The sequence below is a fragment of the Nicotiana sylvestris genome, chromosome 4, assembly GCF_000393655.2.
Source record: "Nicotiana sylvestris chromosome 4, ASM39365v2, whole genome shotgun sequence".
NCBI classification, from domain to species: domain Eukaryota; kingdom Viridiplantae; phylum Streptophyta; class Magnoliopsida; order Solanales; family Solanaceae; genus Nicotiana; species Nicotiana sylvestris.
Genome location: NC_091060.1, coordinates 4,295,099 through 4,310,815, shown reverse-complemented (window position 1 = coordinate 4,310,815; position 15,717 = coordinate 4,295,099). Strand labels below are relative to the sequence as shown.

At 35.1% G+C, this 15,717-nt stretch overlaps 3 protein-coding genes across 4 annotated transcripts; 1 reads left to right on the top strand and 2 right to left on the bottom strand.

The window, feature by feature from the left end:
- The first annotated feature begins 4,211 nt into the window (after positions 1 to 4,211).
- Positions 4,212 to 10,516, top strand: LOC104247934 (putative late blight resistance protein homolog R1B-14). 2 transcript variants are annotated; one of them, XM_009804095.2, is made up of 3 exons: positions 4,212 to 4,282; positions 6,004 to 8,648; positions 10,191 to 10,516. In XM_009804095.2, the coding sequence occupies exons 2-3, from the start codon at positions 6,023 to 6,025 to the stop codon at positions 10,259 to 10,261; spliced, it is 2,697 nt and encodes an 898-aa protein (XP_009802397.1). In that variant the 5' UTR covers positions 4,212 to 4,282; positions 6,004 to 6,022; the 3' UTR covers positions 10,262 to 10,516. The 2 variants fall into 2 exon arrangements, with proteins under 2 accessions (XP_009802397.1, XP_009802398.1); XM_009804096.2 differs by having other exon boundaries at positions 4,236 to 4,282; positions 6,007 to 8,648.
- A 549-nt stretch (positions 10,517 to 11,065) lies between these two features.
- On the bottom strand, positions 11,066 to 12,439 carry LOC104247935 (beta-D-glucosyl crocetin beta-1,6-glucosyltransferase-like). Its single transcript, XM_009804097.2, has one exon. It carries the CDS (start codon positions 12,437 to 12,439, stop codon positions 11,066 to 11,068), a length of 1,374 nt encoding a protein of 457 aa, XP_009802399.2.
- Positions 12,440 to 14,873: 2,434 nt separating this feature from the next.
- Positions 14,874 to 15,507, bottom strand: LOC138889196 (uncharacterized). The gene is made up of 2 exons (XM_070172463.1): positions 15,311 to 15,507; positions 14,874 to 15,138 (listed from the first exon to the last, which is right to left on the bottom strand). Exons 1-2 carry the CDS (start codon positions 15,505 to 15,507, stop codon positions 14,874 to 14,876), a joined length of 462 nt encoding a protein of 153 aa, XP_070028564.1.
- Between the last annotated feature and the right edge of the window lie 210 nt (positions 15,508 to 15,717).

Genomic DNA, 15,717 nt, shown 5'->3' with positions numbered 1-15,717 from the left:
CATCAATAAGAAGTGGAATATTTAGGAGTATAATATTTAACAACTTGATACCAAAACTTAAATTAAATAAATCCTTGCTGCAACTTCGAAGTGACATTAGAAGAGTTAACTTCAAGAAATTGTTCCAACAAAGTTTATCCGTAGTTTAAGGAATGCAAAATTCCTCACACAAATGAGAAATCAAAACAACGGGTGCAAATATAAAGATTTGCAAAGGCAAAACGAGGCAGCAAAAATAATGTAGAAGAAAGGATAACACAGTCTTTTCATATTAATTTTAATAGGCTAGTGGCTACTATTGCTAAGCATTAAAAATGCTGAATAAAAAATAAATATCACTTTAAAAAGTGGTCACCCCACACGATTTTTACCAAGGTGTGTGCCTAAACTAACAACATATATATTGCATAAAGCCCACGGTTTCTTTTTTTAAAAAAAAATTCTCCCTATTTAGGAGGATTTATAGTGTTTTCATATTTTTCCTTAAGCGTGGGTGGAGGTGTTTTACCAATTAAGCGAGCCTCACGTGGATGGAGGTGCTTTACCCCACAGTTTGTTATTAACATAAATATAATCACACCCTCCCCTCCTTGTATAATGCTAGAAAATATTTTATAGTAAAGTGTTTTAAGAAATATGAAACAAGAGCATTCAATCCACTACTGTTTCCATGGTTGAGTATGGGAAGCGAGGTTAAATATAAACTGTTAGTTAATTAACTAGCTAAACCAGGGTTAAAAATTTATACATATGCCATCAACATGATGAGTTGTTATGAGTTATGAGAGTGATATCCAACCATTGCACGTCCTAATTAATTAAGTAAAAATTGTACGGGGCGACCAAATAGTTGTTATGAGTTATGAGAGTGATATCCAACCATTGCACGTCCTAATTAATTAAGTAAAAATTGTACGGGGCGCCCTATTTGGTCGCCCCGTTTTAACCTATACCCATTTTTTTAAAAAGTTTTAACTTGTACTCACTTTTTAAACAACTTCAGCCCCCTTTCTCTTCCTCCTTCTCCCAGTGATCTCCATATATCTCCGATTATTAGACAATGATCCACTTTTTTTCAGTTCAACAAGTTCTTCTGAATCTAATTCTGGTACTCTCTCTACAACTTCCTCTGAAGCTGACTGTTTTTACTCTGAAAAATCCTCAAGAAATACTACTACTACTACTACATGTTTTGCTGCGGCAAAGAGTAAAAAATCTGTGAGAAGAGCCAGCATTTCACCACGTTTGGAACATAGGAGTGAGTTTTATTTATTTGATAATTATCACAATCAAAAAACAGAGGAAAATGAGGAGAGTTTGATTAAGTCAAAATCAAGAGCTTTGAAAATCTACAACAATTTGAAGAAAGTGAAACAACACATTTCGCCTATGGTCGTCTTACTAATTTTCTCAGTTCCATTTTCAATAATGAAAATGGGAAAAAATCAAAGTGAGATTTACAATCAAATTTCATTGTGAGCTGAAGTTTGCCAGTTACAAACAAAAACTTCAACTCTAGAGCTGAAGTTTAGAGCTGAAGTTCGACAGTTACAAAACAAAAACTTCAGCTCTAGAGCTGAAGCTCGCCAGTTACAAATAAAAACTTTAGCTCTAGAGCTGAAGTTCGACAGCTACAAAACAAAAACTTCAGCTCTAGAGCTGAAGTTCGCCAGTTAAAAAACAAAAATGCTACTTCAGTCTCGTCTATTAGAATGCTGAAGTTTTGCGTGATTGTCTTTGCTACTTCAGTCCCGTATGCTGAAGTTACGCGAAAAAGTGGGTACACTTGCAATTTTTTTTGCAAAACGAACACAAGTTAAAACGTGACCCAAAAAACGAGTATAAATACAAATGCCCCGTTAATTAATCAACAAGTTGATAGTAGTAAAATAATCTACTTAGTTAGACTTACATAAAGTTAATAGTTGACCTGAACAAATTTTAAGGAAGAGCAATTATCACATTTAGCGTGGTTGTTCCGAGGTGGGTGATCTTGAATATGAGCTGGTGAGTTGGTCTTAGCTTAATAAGAATTGACAAAAAAAATTATATGCATAATCTAAAACATGAGTTGTCATTAAAGTCTCCAGCTCTCCCATGTCCTTAATTAATTGACGCTATAATTAAGTTGGCATTAGTAAAATATTCTAGTTGTTGAGACTATTTAAAGCTATTATTGATTTAGTGCGGAAGATGATTGCTAAATCAAAATTACAATTAGAAGAGTTTTTGGTTAACAATGTCCCTTATCTTTAAGGGTAGGTCTATTTTGGTCCATCAAATATAATCCTAAGCATATTTAGTCCTTTAAGTATGCTAAAGAGGAACACATTTAGTCTCACTGATAAAATTGTGTTCAAGATCAATTACGGGGTTGGTTTCGACACTCACCGTCTTTTAAATTTACTTATCGAAAATATTTTATAAACCAATACCTACTAATAATACAGAGCTGACAAATTTAAGATTTTAACGTTGAAACTTTTACTTTTAACAATTTCAGATGATTTTTCCAAAAAGAAAATTAAAATTTGAAAAAAATTGAGCTGCCAAGATCACCTCTAGGCATATTATTGGAGCAAACGAATAATCAGATTGTATTGTCACTTTTGCCCGCGCCAGAAACTATTTACATCTAATAGCCGAAAAAGTATATAAAATTTGTATAATTATTTTATATTAACATACAAAATGTGTGTCTGTGTGTATACACACAAAATAATATACAAAATTTATAAATTTTTTCGGCTATTATTTTTACAGCGGTTATACAATGTCATCTTCTCATTGAAAATTGGCACATATGGGGTTTTTTAAGGTCAAAATTTTAGAAGACATTATCTAAAAATGAGGAGTTAAAGTGATAATTTACGTTATCCAATAAAAGGAGAGGAAACGTTTTGCTTCAGAGCAGAAGATCTGCTTCATGAATCAGAGTTGGTTAACAATGTAAGCTTTTGAACACAATTCGGTCAGTGAGACTAAAGGTGCTCCTCTTTAGCATACTTAAGGGACTAAATATGCTCAGGATTATATTTAAGGGACTAAAATAGATCTACTCTTAAAGATAAGGGACAATATTGGTCAAAAACTCCAATCTGAACGTCAGCTAAGTTCTAGGAAACTTAAGCATGTTAAATATAACTCTTTTTTGAAAGAATTACAAGAAAATCCACTTGATTTCACACCATAACAAAAAATGACCCATATTTATAAATTTTACCCGTCGTAGCCTATATTGTACATATTTTGAAAGCACTAGCAAATTCAAAATCTGTTTTCTTACAACCATTGCTTCTAAAAGCTATGGAATTAAATCTATATTCTCACAACCATTGCTTTCATTCTCTTTTCTTCTCACATCTTCTACATATATTTCAAAGGGTCGTCCGCCATTACTGCTTCTTCCCTGTGTCACCTGGTTGCAATGTAAGACAATTGAAGATTCAACATTCTACCATTGAAGGTCGTTCAAAGCTTTGCTTTCAAAAATAAGATGTTTTGAGTTTGTTAGTTGTTTGGATTGGGTGTTGTTTCAATTGATCAAAAATATCAAAAGGAGTTCAAAATTTAAATTTGAAGTGATTTGGAGTAGATTTGAGCAAGATTTGAGTTAAATTTCAGAAAAAACGCAAAAAAGAAGACGAAGTCAGGCTTTTGTATAATTATGTATAATCTTGTATAATAGTGTATATGAGTGTATTATACATTTTTATACACCTTTATACAAGCGTCTGTAGACGAACTTCTTTCACGATTTTCAGTTGCAATTCTTGTTCAAAATCAGTCCAAATCTTCATTAAATGACTTCAAATTTTATATACAACCTCCTTATACTACTTCTAACAATTCTAGATAATACCCACTCCAAATTTCTCACAAAATTAAATTCGAAATCTAAACCCACATATTTAAGCTTGTTAAAAATCTAATTTTCACCATCCAAATGAATTTGGTTTGTTGAACTAATATTTTAATTACAGTAACTGATTCGAAAATTAACTTAAAAGTTTGACCAATTTTTTTTAAAAATTAAATAGTAATTTTAAAAAATTAAATTTTCCCTCTTTCTTAATGATTTGTCAACATCTAGTGAATGTGATATATTTTCAATCTTAGTATTTGTAGACTAATCCCTCATATAGATTGTCAACTTCCTGCAAATTGCTTTATTTACAATTCTATACAGATTCAGATCTGAATTTACTTATAAAAGGAGCAGCGATAGAAGGAAAGGAAAGCAGCATAGGTCCAGCAACATTTGGAAGGTCCGCTAATTCGTGTAAGTTTTCGCTTTACTCTCTTATCTTTAACGAGAAGTTTTTATAATCACACAAATATTCTGGACTCCTTTTTGCTTTGTTTAGGATCACAAATTACAAAAGTCGTTCATTTTTTCTTAAACTTCGTGCCTAGTTAAACAGTTTCACATAAATTGCAACGGAGAAGTATTAATTTCCTTTGCAGTCTAATGAATAAGTTGTATTTGGATTGCCTTTTACATATGTAATTGTTGCCTTCTACCACTACTCTAAAAATTACCACCGTCAAATGCCACCATCAACCACCTCCATCAGCAAGCAACCACCTGCCCACTTTTACTAGACGCCTCTCCTCAGAAGAACCAGGGCTAGAATTTTAAACTTATGCGTTCAGAATTCTAAACTTTTTAAGTTATTCGGTTCTAAATTAACGATTTATACTAGTCAATAAATTTTTCAAGACAAATACAATATTTGAACCAAAGCTACTGAGTTCACCGAATCCGTAGCCACAACACTAGCTCCGCCCCTGCCTCTGTCACCGGCTTCAATTGCATAACTACAACCAGCAACTACCAATTACCTTCATTAGCCACTTCTACGACCGGCCTCCATCGAACAACCATCACTATCATCTAGAGGCGGATGCAGTGTGAGAGTTACGGGTTTAACTGAACCAATAACTTTCGACGCGGAATAGAAATTTATGTGTAAAAATTCATTAAAATTGTAAAAATAATAGATTTGAACTCATAACTTTAAATATATAATAGGTTAAATGTTAAAAATCTTAAAAATTGAACCCATAAAATTTAAATCCTGGATTTGTCTCTGCTACCATCTACTGTATACTAGCCACCACCAGCCACCTCTACCACGCCTCCACCACACATCCCCATTAGTCAACCAGCATCACACATCTATTATCTTTAGCTACCACTGCACAACCACGGCCAGACTCCTCCACCAATCATAGTCACCGTTAACTACCACTTAACAACTATCATCGCTGATTGCCACCACTATCAGCTGCAACCACGACCTGATGAAGGGAAATTTGACTGATCATGTCAACCTCTATCATAAAATGAGCATAGAGATCAATGTAAAGAAATTTGAATGCCTAATAAGACTTGTCCTTTTTTTTTTGTTTCCCATCTAGTGTTCTGTACCCTGTTTGGGGCTACTAATAATTCGGATTCGAGCCGCGTAAGCCCCATTAGAGGAGAACAAGACTTATCAAGTCAAAGTGATAGTAGCTAGTTAATTCGTGTAGGAACTTCTTTTTTGCTTATTTATTTCATGAAAGGCATCCAATCCCACCACTGCTTTCTTGGTTGTGCCAGGTCAAGCTATTTTTCCTAGCTAAACCAGAATTTAAAAATATTACTGTATGAAATCCATATGTCATGAGTGACTGTCAACCCGTCACATGTCTGTTAATTAATACTACCATACTTTTATTATAAACCTCAACTTAACTCTAAATCAGTAAGGAGGACGATTAACATATTCAAATCATAACATAGCTAAGTCTTTGGAAACTTCAGCAATACATATTGCATCTTGATGTGAAATATACAATTTGTTAAAAAGTCAAGTGCGACTTCTGCTGTGATATTATTTCAATTGTTATTACGTACATATTTGTCAAACTTCTCTGTCATTCTGAGTGTTATAACTTTCTGCTAAATTTCTTTATTTAAAACTCTCTATAATGTGGAGGCCCTTTAATTTACAGCAGAAGTATATAGAGAGAGATGGCTGCTTATGCTGCACTAACTTCTCTGCTGGGAACAATAGATCAGCTTTTACAGTCCAACTTATCGGGCCTACAAGAGAACCATAAGCGACATTTGAAATCGCTCAAGGAGAAGTTTGGGTCACTACAAGCGTCGTTTGGCAATGTTGATGGCGAACCAACCAAGGAGATGCAAGCAAGAATCAAAGATGTAGCACGCGATACAGAAGATGAAGTTGAATCACTAGTGAAACAACTTATGGAGCAGGATGAACTCCTTCAAGTTGAATCATGCGCGAAGCTTGCCAAGATCTCTCAACAGGCTACACAAGAGATAGATTCTTTCAAGGAAGAGCTCATCAAGCAGGAGAATAACAATTTGCAAGGTGAGAGTTCTTCAACTAGCGGCTCTAGTTCTCCACGATTGGATGCTTCAATCCTTGAGAACGATATGGAAGGGTACAATGTTGAAAGAGGAAGCATGGTTCAACAACTTACCAGACGCTCAGGCTCAGATCAACGGGAAGTCTTCTCTGTTGTGGGAATGCCGGGCATAGGTAAGTCAACTTTTGCCAAAACTATATTCCTCCATCCCTCTATTCGGAGGGTCTTTCATATTCGTGGATGGATTACTGTGTCTAAGGACTATGATCTAAGAAAGATGCTTCTAGTCCTTCTTGATGCTATTGGAAAGAAAGACCCGGTTGATGCTAAAATTGATATTGGAAAACTCGCTGAGCGGTTAAAAAATGGTTTGAAGAGAGAAAGGTATTTGATTGTTGTGGATGACATATGGAGCAAAGAAGCTTGGATTAGGATTGCACAATGGTTTCCAGATTCTGGTAACAAAAGTCGAATTTTGTTGACTTCTCGAGACAAGGAGGTTGCTGAGTACGCTAGCTTTCCAAGAAGTTGTTTCCAGATGCGTCCTCTGAACACAAATGAAAGTCAGAATCTGTTTTACCGGAAGACATTTGCCAAAAATGACAACCCAGGGTCGGCATTTAAGGAAGTTGTAGAGGAAGTTGCCAAAAATTGCAAAGGATTGCCGCTAATGATTACTGCAGTTGCTGGTATACTCTCTAGCAAGAGTACGCTAGGTGAATGGAATACAGTAGCTCAAAGTGTGAGCTCATTAGTAAATGATGATGCTTACCAACAATGCTTAAAAGTGCTCGCTTTGAGCTACAATCATCTTCCTTCTCATGTGAAAGCTTGTTTTTTGCATTTTGGAGTTTTTCCAAAAGCCCACGAGATTTCCGTTAAGAAGTTGATTAGATTGTGGGTTGCGGAAGGACTCTTAAACCTAAAGGGGGTTGAGGAATTTGAACAAGTGGCTGGTCATCTTTTATATAATCTTATTGAGAAAAGTCTAGTTATTATTGGCAAGCGAAGTTTTGATGGCAAGATTAAGACATGTATGATTCACGATCTTTTTCATGATTTGTGCTTGGAGGAAGCTAAAAGCGAGAATCTTTTGTATGTTCCTTCAGATTCCACCATTTTTGAAGTACAGAGATATTTTCCCAAAGGTTGTAGGTGGGTGTCAGTTCAATCAGGTCTAACTAATCCCCCAAGGTACTACAACGATTACAGTACTCTTGTCGAAACACGTTCTCTTTATTTAAATGGTAGAAGTTGGCAAATACCTGATTTAAGACCTTTCCTTTTCAAGCTACTAAGAGTATTGGACTTGGAGGAAACTAGCAGTTCGTTTTCCCCTGTTGTGATGATGGGAGACCTAGTTTGTTTAAGGTATTTGGCTGTGATGAGTCATAGAATTTTAGAGGATCTAACAAATAGCAATCTTTGTAATCTACAAACTCTCATTTTTAGGCGCCACGTAGTGTATGATGGTGAACGCGCTGCAACTTTACCAAAAGCGATTTGGCAAATGTCTCAACTAAGGCATCTCTATGCAGCATGCTTTTCTCTATGTTCTCCTAGAATGGTATCAGTTGAGCACTTGGTTCTGCGAAACTTACGGAGTGTTTCTGGTTTGAGTCCTTCTTGTTGCACAAAGGAAATATTTGAAGGGATTAAGAAGGTGCAAAAGTTGGGCATTCTCTGCACTAGGAAGGAATATCCTAGGGATCCTAAATGGATAGATAATCTTCAATATTTACCAGAGCTCGAGGAACTAAGTATTGCAACTCAAGGTTATCTGTTCGAGAGGGAAGAAGTTGAATGTTTTAGTCTTACAAGTCCAGATGCTTTACCACTAAATCTCAAGAAATTGAAACTTAGCAAGACCTATCTTCAATGGAAGTACATGGCCGTTATTGGCAAGTTGCCCAAACTCGAGGTGCTCCAATTGAAGGATCATGCCTTCGTGGGCAACGAGTGGAAAGCAACAGATCAAGTGAGGTTCCATGAATTGAAGTTCTTGCTTCTTGATTGTCTCTACCTTAGAAATTGGAGAACCACTGACTCTAATGATCATTTCTCAAGCCTTGAGCGCGTAATTATCAAAGGCTGCAATTTCTTAAAAGAGATTCCTGAAGGATTTGCTGGTAGCAAGAACCTGGAGCTGATTGAGTTACACAAATGTACTCCTTCCGTTGTGGCTATTGCTCAGAAGATCCAGGAAAAACACGAGTATTACGGAAGGTGCAAACTGAAAGTTATCGACTACGATACAGCTGGTAAGTATCTGTGAACTTTCAATAGCCATTATATGTTTGAAATTATAACCACTATATGAGAGTTTAAATGTTGGCTGATAACATTCCTTCTGCGTATCAATCATTGCACGTAGCTCTAAGGGGTCGTTTGGTAGGATGTATTAGGTAAAATAATGCATGCATTAGCTTTGTGTATTAGTAAGTAATACTTTGTTTGCTACACTTTTTAAGCATAGGCATTAGTTATACACCATATTTGGTATTATCTTATACATAACTAATGCATAAGAAACCATGGTATTAACTATGCAATGAGTTTTAATACATGCATTAACTTAGTTAAAGATAAAATTATCCTTCAAAATTTATGCTTGATTAAAATATGCTATTATATTAATGCAAGTTTGAAATAATCCAAGAAAGTGAATCAAAATTATATCCCTAGTAAATAAATAAATATTTAGCATATTTTCTTTTTTATAAATAAATATTAAGTTCTATACTACATTATAGTAAAAATAGCATGGTATAACCAGTTTTCGGACTATTCATTCAAAAATAGCCAGCGTTTACGAAGTCAATGAAAAATAGCCACTAATTTGCTGCAACAGAGACCAGTCCAGCATAATATACTGGAGTTCGGTGCACATGTGTATGAACTCCAGCATATTATGTTGGACCGGTATACTTTGCTGACTCCAGTATAATATACTGGAGACTGGAGCACCGGTGCTCCAAACTCCAGTATATTATACTGGATAATTATACTTACTGGACTCCAGTATATTATGCTGGAGTTCTAGTGTACTTACGCTGGAGTTCTAGTGTACTTATACTGGAGTTACAGCATACTTATTCTGGAACTCCAGTATAATATGCTGGAGTTCAAGCATACTTATGCTGGAACTCCAGTATAATATACTGACGTATTTTCCGGGTTTTGAATAGTGTTTTCGCTCAGATTTATATTTACATGAAAAGTGGCTAAATTTTGATTACTTTTGAAACTGAGCTATTTTTGGACGACCAGTTGTAAATCTAGCTATTTTTAAATTTCTCCCACAATATAGGTAGACAACATATAAATTGTTTAAGCCTTTTTCATATAAAAACATTTCACAACATATGTTTCTTTTAACAAGATAACGTGATGGATTGGTTATGAGGGTATTTTTGTAAACAAACAATTTTTTTGCAATGCTTGAATACATCAAGCCAAACAATAGATAAGAAATATGTCAGCATAACTAATATCAGCATTACTAATACACTCTATTCAGCATTATTTTTATACACTCTACCAAACGACCCCTAAGTATTTCTACTGAACTCATTACTTAATTTTAAAGCAAGAATGAAGTTCATGGAGGACAACATCTTTTGGTTGAAGTAAGATATATTCGATATTACATCTTTTGAACTAGTGAGGTCCTGGCTGGCGTATAAGTTACGATTTCACGTGAATTCAGTAATTTTTGTCCAACCCCTATATTAAGAAATCTACTAAATATTTGAATGTAAACTATGTTATTATTATATATTTTAACTTAAGATTCACTGTAGGAATCTTTGAACGTCAAATGCCGAAGGCGCCTCAGCTAAGAGATTACCTTAAAAGATCAAACTGCAACTGATGGAATCACATAAGGCTTTGTCTTCCCTCTGTGAATTTTTCCACGAAATACAACAAGAGGAAGAGATGGATGCAACTTAATCATGGGCGACTCAATGAAATCGGAGGCCTAAAGTCAAAACTTAAGAAGATTTGAGGAAATAGCGTTAATAATGTGATAACAGTGGGACAAATAGACACGATTAATTTAGAAAACTAAGAAAAAAATTTATAGTCTTAACAAATTTTCTTTCAAGGTTTTAAGTTTTCTGTTAAGTATTTCACTGTACAATATTATCTATTATTTTAAAATTTTGAGTCAAATTATTTAAATATTCATATCTATTTTATCATTGTATTAATACATCTCGGATACTTACATGAAAAGAAATGGCTCTCTTTGACAAGACGAATGTGTGTTTGGCGAGGTAAAATGAAAAATAATTACTACTATTTCTTAGACCTTGCTGAATAACATTCCATGCATCTCTCGATACAATTATTTAACTATTTCCACTATAACCACAAGAACCTAAATTACAGAAATAGTAAGAAAAGAAAATTAGAACTAAGAAAGTCTTGTAATTGAAAGCTTTCCCCGTACCATTTGGCTTTTTAACTTAGAAATTCATCTTTTGAACGGCCACATTGTTGGATCATGGAATTAAAATATAATAGTAAATAAAGACTAATTTATAATAATAGGATGTCCAACATATGAAAAAACATGTGAACAAGACTAGCTAGTATGATTTGATCCTAACTAATAATTAAAGCAACTATACTATATAAGCATCTAAATAAATAAAAAAAATAGTACTAGAAGCTAGCTAATAGAATTGTGAGTTTTCTTAGCACAAAGCTTTTTCAACTCTTTGGCAACTTCTTCAATTTCTTCATCTCCTTTGGAACGAAGCATTTCCTTCATATCCCTTGCCTTTTGTCTCACAAATTTACCTTCCTTTTCTACCACAACTTGGTTGATTATGGCTGCAACTTCCTCTCTATGAAGCTTTCCATTACTATCCCTCACAACTTCCACAGCAATACCAACCTCTTCAACAAGCCTAGAGTTAATCGGTTGATCAATATGCATTGGCATAGCAATAATCGAAACCCCATATTTCATGCTTTCCATTACTGAACTCCATCCACAATGACTCATAAATCCGCCAATACTTGAATGCTCCAAGATTTTTGCCTGTGGTGCCCATCCTTTAAAAACTTTTCCCCTATTTCCTACCCTATTGAAAAATCCGTTAGGTAGTGCCTCTTCAAGTTCTATATCTTCCCCTTTTTGGAACCTTATAGGCCATATAAAATTCACCTTACTATTTTCTAATCCATAAGCAATCTCCAACAAATCTTCCTTAGACAAAAAATATTCACTTCCAAAAGATACAAAAATTGTGGATTTCTCCTCTTTTTCATTCAACCATGTTATTAACTCTGATTCTCCGTCATCAAGAGTAGGTTCTTGAACTAATGGACCAATTGGCACAACTTTTTTCCCAGTTAACTTAGTAATATAATCACTATACTTACCCTCAATCTCCTTAAAACTTTTTATCAAAACAATATCACTAGATAGGTAAAAACAATCTCTAACTCGTTTTTTATCTTCCTCAAGCTTTTCCACAGGCATAGATGATTCATCTTTCTTTATACGAGCCATCTCATAGTCACGATAATAAATAGACGAGAAAGGAAATTTTATACCTGGCTTATTGAAATCATGCAACATATAAGCAGTCATTGTAGAACTACTACTAATAAATTCAACAGCAGGAATTTTTAACTCAGCAGCAACATTTGGAGCCCAAGGTTGGAGAAAATCATAAATCAATAAATCGGGCTTAAGGGTTTTCAAGATTAGGGTAAATTCAGGACAGGCTAAATCAAAAGCTTCTTTGAGAGTGTTCATAAGATGAGGTGGGAGACCATTGGTGGTATGGTGACAAGGAGGAAGACTAGGTAAAGTTTGTAGATGAAGTTCCAAGAATTGGATTGATGATGAAAATTCATGGCTAAGTTTTTTCTTAATAGAGTTTAGGTTTACTGGCGTAGAACACAAGTAAATAGTGAAATTTCTTTGGCTGAGTTTTTTAGCTAACTCTAAGAAGGGAGATATATGACCATAACCCAACCATGGAAACATCAAAACTCGAAGTTGTTTTTGATTATCCATAAAACCATTCATGATTTCTTGAGTTTCTGATCTTTTTTTAAACTTACTTTTTCCTCAAAATGTTTATGCATGCAGAAAGGGATCGAAAATGGGGGTATTTTATAGTTCATTAACAAGTTTATTATATGGTAAGTTGGAAAATATTGAAAGATCTATTAGTGTTTAATGCACAAACACGTACAAGGAAAATGCAAGTACATATTTTTGGTATAGATATAATATCGCATGGTTCATTTTCCTTTTACGTTGATCCACTTTCTTTGTTTTTCTTCCTCTTCCTTTTCAGTTTCTTTAACTGGCTTTCTTTTCCTTTTTCTTTTTTTTTTCTTTTATTTCTGGTAACTATGTTAATTGGGAACCTATGGTAGTTATTTTATTTAGGCGGTAATACATATCTCTTATGTACCCAAAAAAAAGGTAAGTAGTACTTACCTCGGAATTTTATCCATTAATATAAATGGATAAAATATATATATATATATATATATATATTCTATATAGACAAGATTCGAAAAGAGTGGAAATAATCTTTTCTTTTATATTCTGTCGTTTTTCATTTCTCAAGTTTTGAAACTTTATACTTCATTAGTATTTTTTTTATGTGGTACAATTATTTACAGAAGCCAAGGGGGATTTCTAATTTCTTCAGACAAGACAAGTGGGATAAAAGAGTTAAATTATGCATCGAGTGAGAAAAAGTTAGATAAGATAAAATAGATTTTTATTACTGAGAAGGAAAAAATTACCCGATTACACATAATGTTTGTTACAAAAAAATATGAAACAAAATTACTGCGTTTGCCTAATGTATGTAGAAACCAAAAGAGGACCACCAAAGGATGTGGTGCAGTGGATGAGATTGTTCCTCCCTTAACCAGAGGTCTCGAGTTCGAGCCCTATGTATGGAAAAATCCTTGGTAGGGAGCGCTTTCCCCCGAATGGGGCCCTACGCGGCATGAATCCGGATATAGTCGGATTCCAATGCGGGTACCAGACACCGGGTGGGAAACCAAAAAAAAAAAAAAGAGGATGTGCGTTATTATAAGTCAGAACTTCAAGAAATTAAAGTTAGCTTTAATTCTCCTATATATAGGATTTAATTTGTACTTTTTAAAAGTTAGAATAAATGGCCAGTGATCTACATATGATCTTCATATTTCTTATTTTATTTTTAAAGGAAATAATAACAATAAATTCTTAGAATTCACCTTGATCTCATTCCGAATAGAATCTTCAGAATTTTAAGGAATACCTTTTCACTAGAAAATCTATGTTAGTAAATTCCCTTAATCTTGAGATCAGATTTGAATATATTTCTATTCCAAAAACTAACACTACTTGACATAGTTAAGTCATGAATTATTACACTGGCCAAAGCAAGAAAATAAATCAATGAAAAAGAAACAAAGTTTTTGAGAGAAAAATTAGGTCACAAACATCTGTAAAATCCTGAAATGTTGTATATCCAAGTTGCAGGCGTGCTTCTATACTACTTAATGCTTGTTAGGTGCTGGTTTTTTGTTTTGTTATCTTCTAAACTGTTATTTATCGAGTAACAATGGTGGTGACTTTATTGCTCTTCAACTCAAGATTACAAAAAGAAAAGAAAAACACAAGAATATAGAGTTGTATATGTCCAAATTTGGTAACCACAATAATGGATAAGTAAGATAAAAGACGGGGTCAACCACGATATAACGACTGAAAGTCGTCCTCGTAAAGGCTGACGCCAAAAGCGGGCAGCTGAGATAGGATAGTAACAGTAACTTACGTTCAGGAGTGGACATAAAAAATATTCCTTTGGATATTCTTTATGCTGTACTTTTTAGGGTTTTTGGGGAATGTCCCTTATAAATAAGAAGAGATAGGAAACAAAAAGGGAATCTGCCTTTTCTGAACTGGAACATATTGTAAAAGTTGAAAGAAGAATATACGAAAGAGTTGTCTTATTCATTTATTCAAGCACACATTGTTCAAACCTGATCCATAAATCTCAAGACCCCATATACATTTTGACCTCTCGATTTTTCATGTCGCCGTCAGAAAAAAAAACATCCTAATCATATAATACAACAACAACAACAATAACAACAACAACAAATCCAGTTTGATCCTAGCAAGTGGGGTCTGGGAAGGGTAGTCGGTACGCAGATCTTACCCCTACCTAATACAAGTAGAGAAGTTGTTTCTAATAAACCCTCGGCTCAGGAAGGGCAAGAAGAAGAAGAGGAAAGCAAGGAAGGAAGAAATATGGAAGATAAAAGAAAAAGGGAGAGATAAAGGATAAGTGGTGCCAAATAATAGCAACATGGAATACAATACCTGAGGCGAACAAAACCACATAACGTAATAAAAATCTAAGAATATGAAGGGACCTACATGCTACAAAGACTATGGGTGAACAACTATAAACTACCTACTAACCTTCTACCTTAATCTTCGACCTCTACACCCTCCTATCAAGGGTCATGTCCTCGGTGAGCTGAAGCAGCGCCATGTCCTGCCTAATCACCTCTCCCCAATACTTCTTAGGCCTACCTCTACCTCTTCTCAAACTCTCCATGGCCAACCTCCCACACCTCCTAACAGGAGAATCAATTCTTCTTCTCTTAACATGTCCGAACCATCTCAGCCTCGACTCCCGCATCTTATCCTCCACGGAGGCTACTCTCACTCTGTCCCGGATAGTTTCATTCTTAATCCTATCTCTCCTGGTACACCCACACATCCACCTCAACATCCTCATCTCTGCTACTCTCATCTTCTTCACGTGGGAGTTCTTGATTGGCCAACACTTAGCCCCATACAGCATAGCCGGTCGAACCACCACTCGATAAAACTTACCCTTAAGTCTTAGCGGCACATTCCTATCACACAAAACACCGGAAGCGAGCCTCTACTTCATCCATCCTACTCCAATGCGATGCGCGACACCTTTCGTTAATCTCTTTGTTACCCTGGATAATCAACCCGAGATACTTAAAACTCGCTCTCTTGGGGATAACTTGAGCATCAAGCGTAACCTCTACGTCTGCATCATGGGTCCCGTCACCGAACTTGCACTCCAAGTATTCTGTCATGGTTCTGCTCAGTTTGAAACCTTTAGACTCCAAGGTCTGACTCTAAACCTCCAACCTCGCGTTAAATCTGCTACGTGTCTCATTAATCAACACTATATCTCGGAAAATAGCATGCACCAAGGCACCACCCCTTAGATGTGACGCGACACTACATCTATCACCAAGGCAAATACAAATGGGCTAAGAGTCGATCCCCGGTGCAACCCCATC

What these genes read in the sequence shown, in the direction of transcription:
- LOC104247934 (XM_009804095.2), top strand. Translation starts at nt 6,023, where the DNA reads ATGGCTGCTTATGCTGCACTAACTTCTCTGCTGGGAACAATAGATCAG. An exon ending in TATCGACTACGATACAGCTG is followed by an intron (nt 8,649 to 10,190) that starts GTAAGTATCTGT and finishes GATTCACTGTAG; the next exon opens with GAATCTTTGAACGTCAAATG.
- LOC104247935 (XM_009804097.2), bottom strand. Translation starts at nt 12,439, where the DNA reads ATGAATGGTTTTATGGATAATCAAAAACAACTTCGAGTTTTGATGTTT.
- LOC138889196 (XM_070172463.1), bottom strand. Translation starts at nt 15,507, where the DNA reads ATGACAGAATACTTGGAGTGCAAGTTCGGTGACGGGACCCATGATGCA. An exon ending in GAAGTAGAGGCTCGCTTCCG is followed by an intron (nt 15,139 to 15,310) that starts GTGTTTTGTGTG and finishes TGGGTGTACCAG; the next exon opens with GAGAGATAGGATTAAGAATG.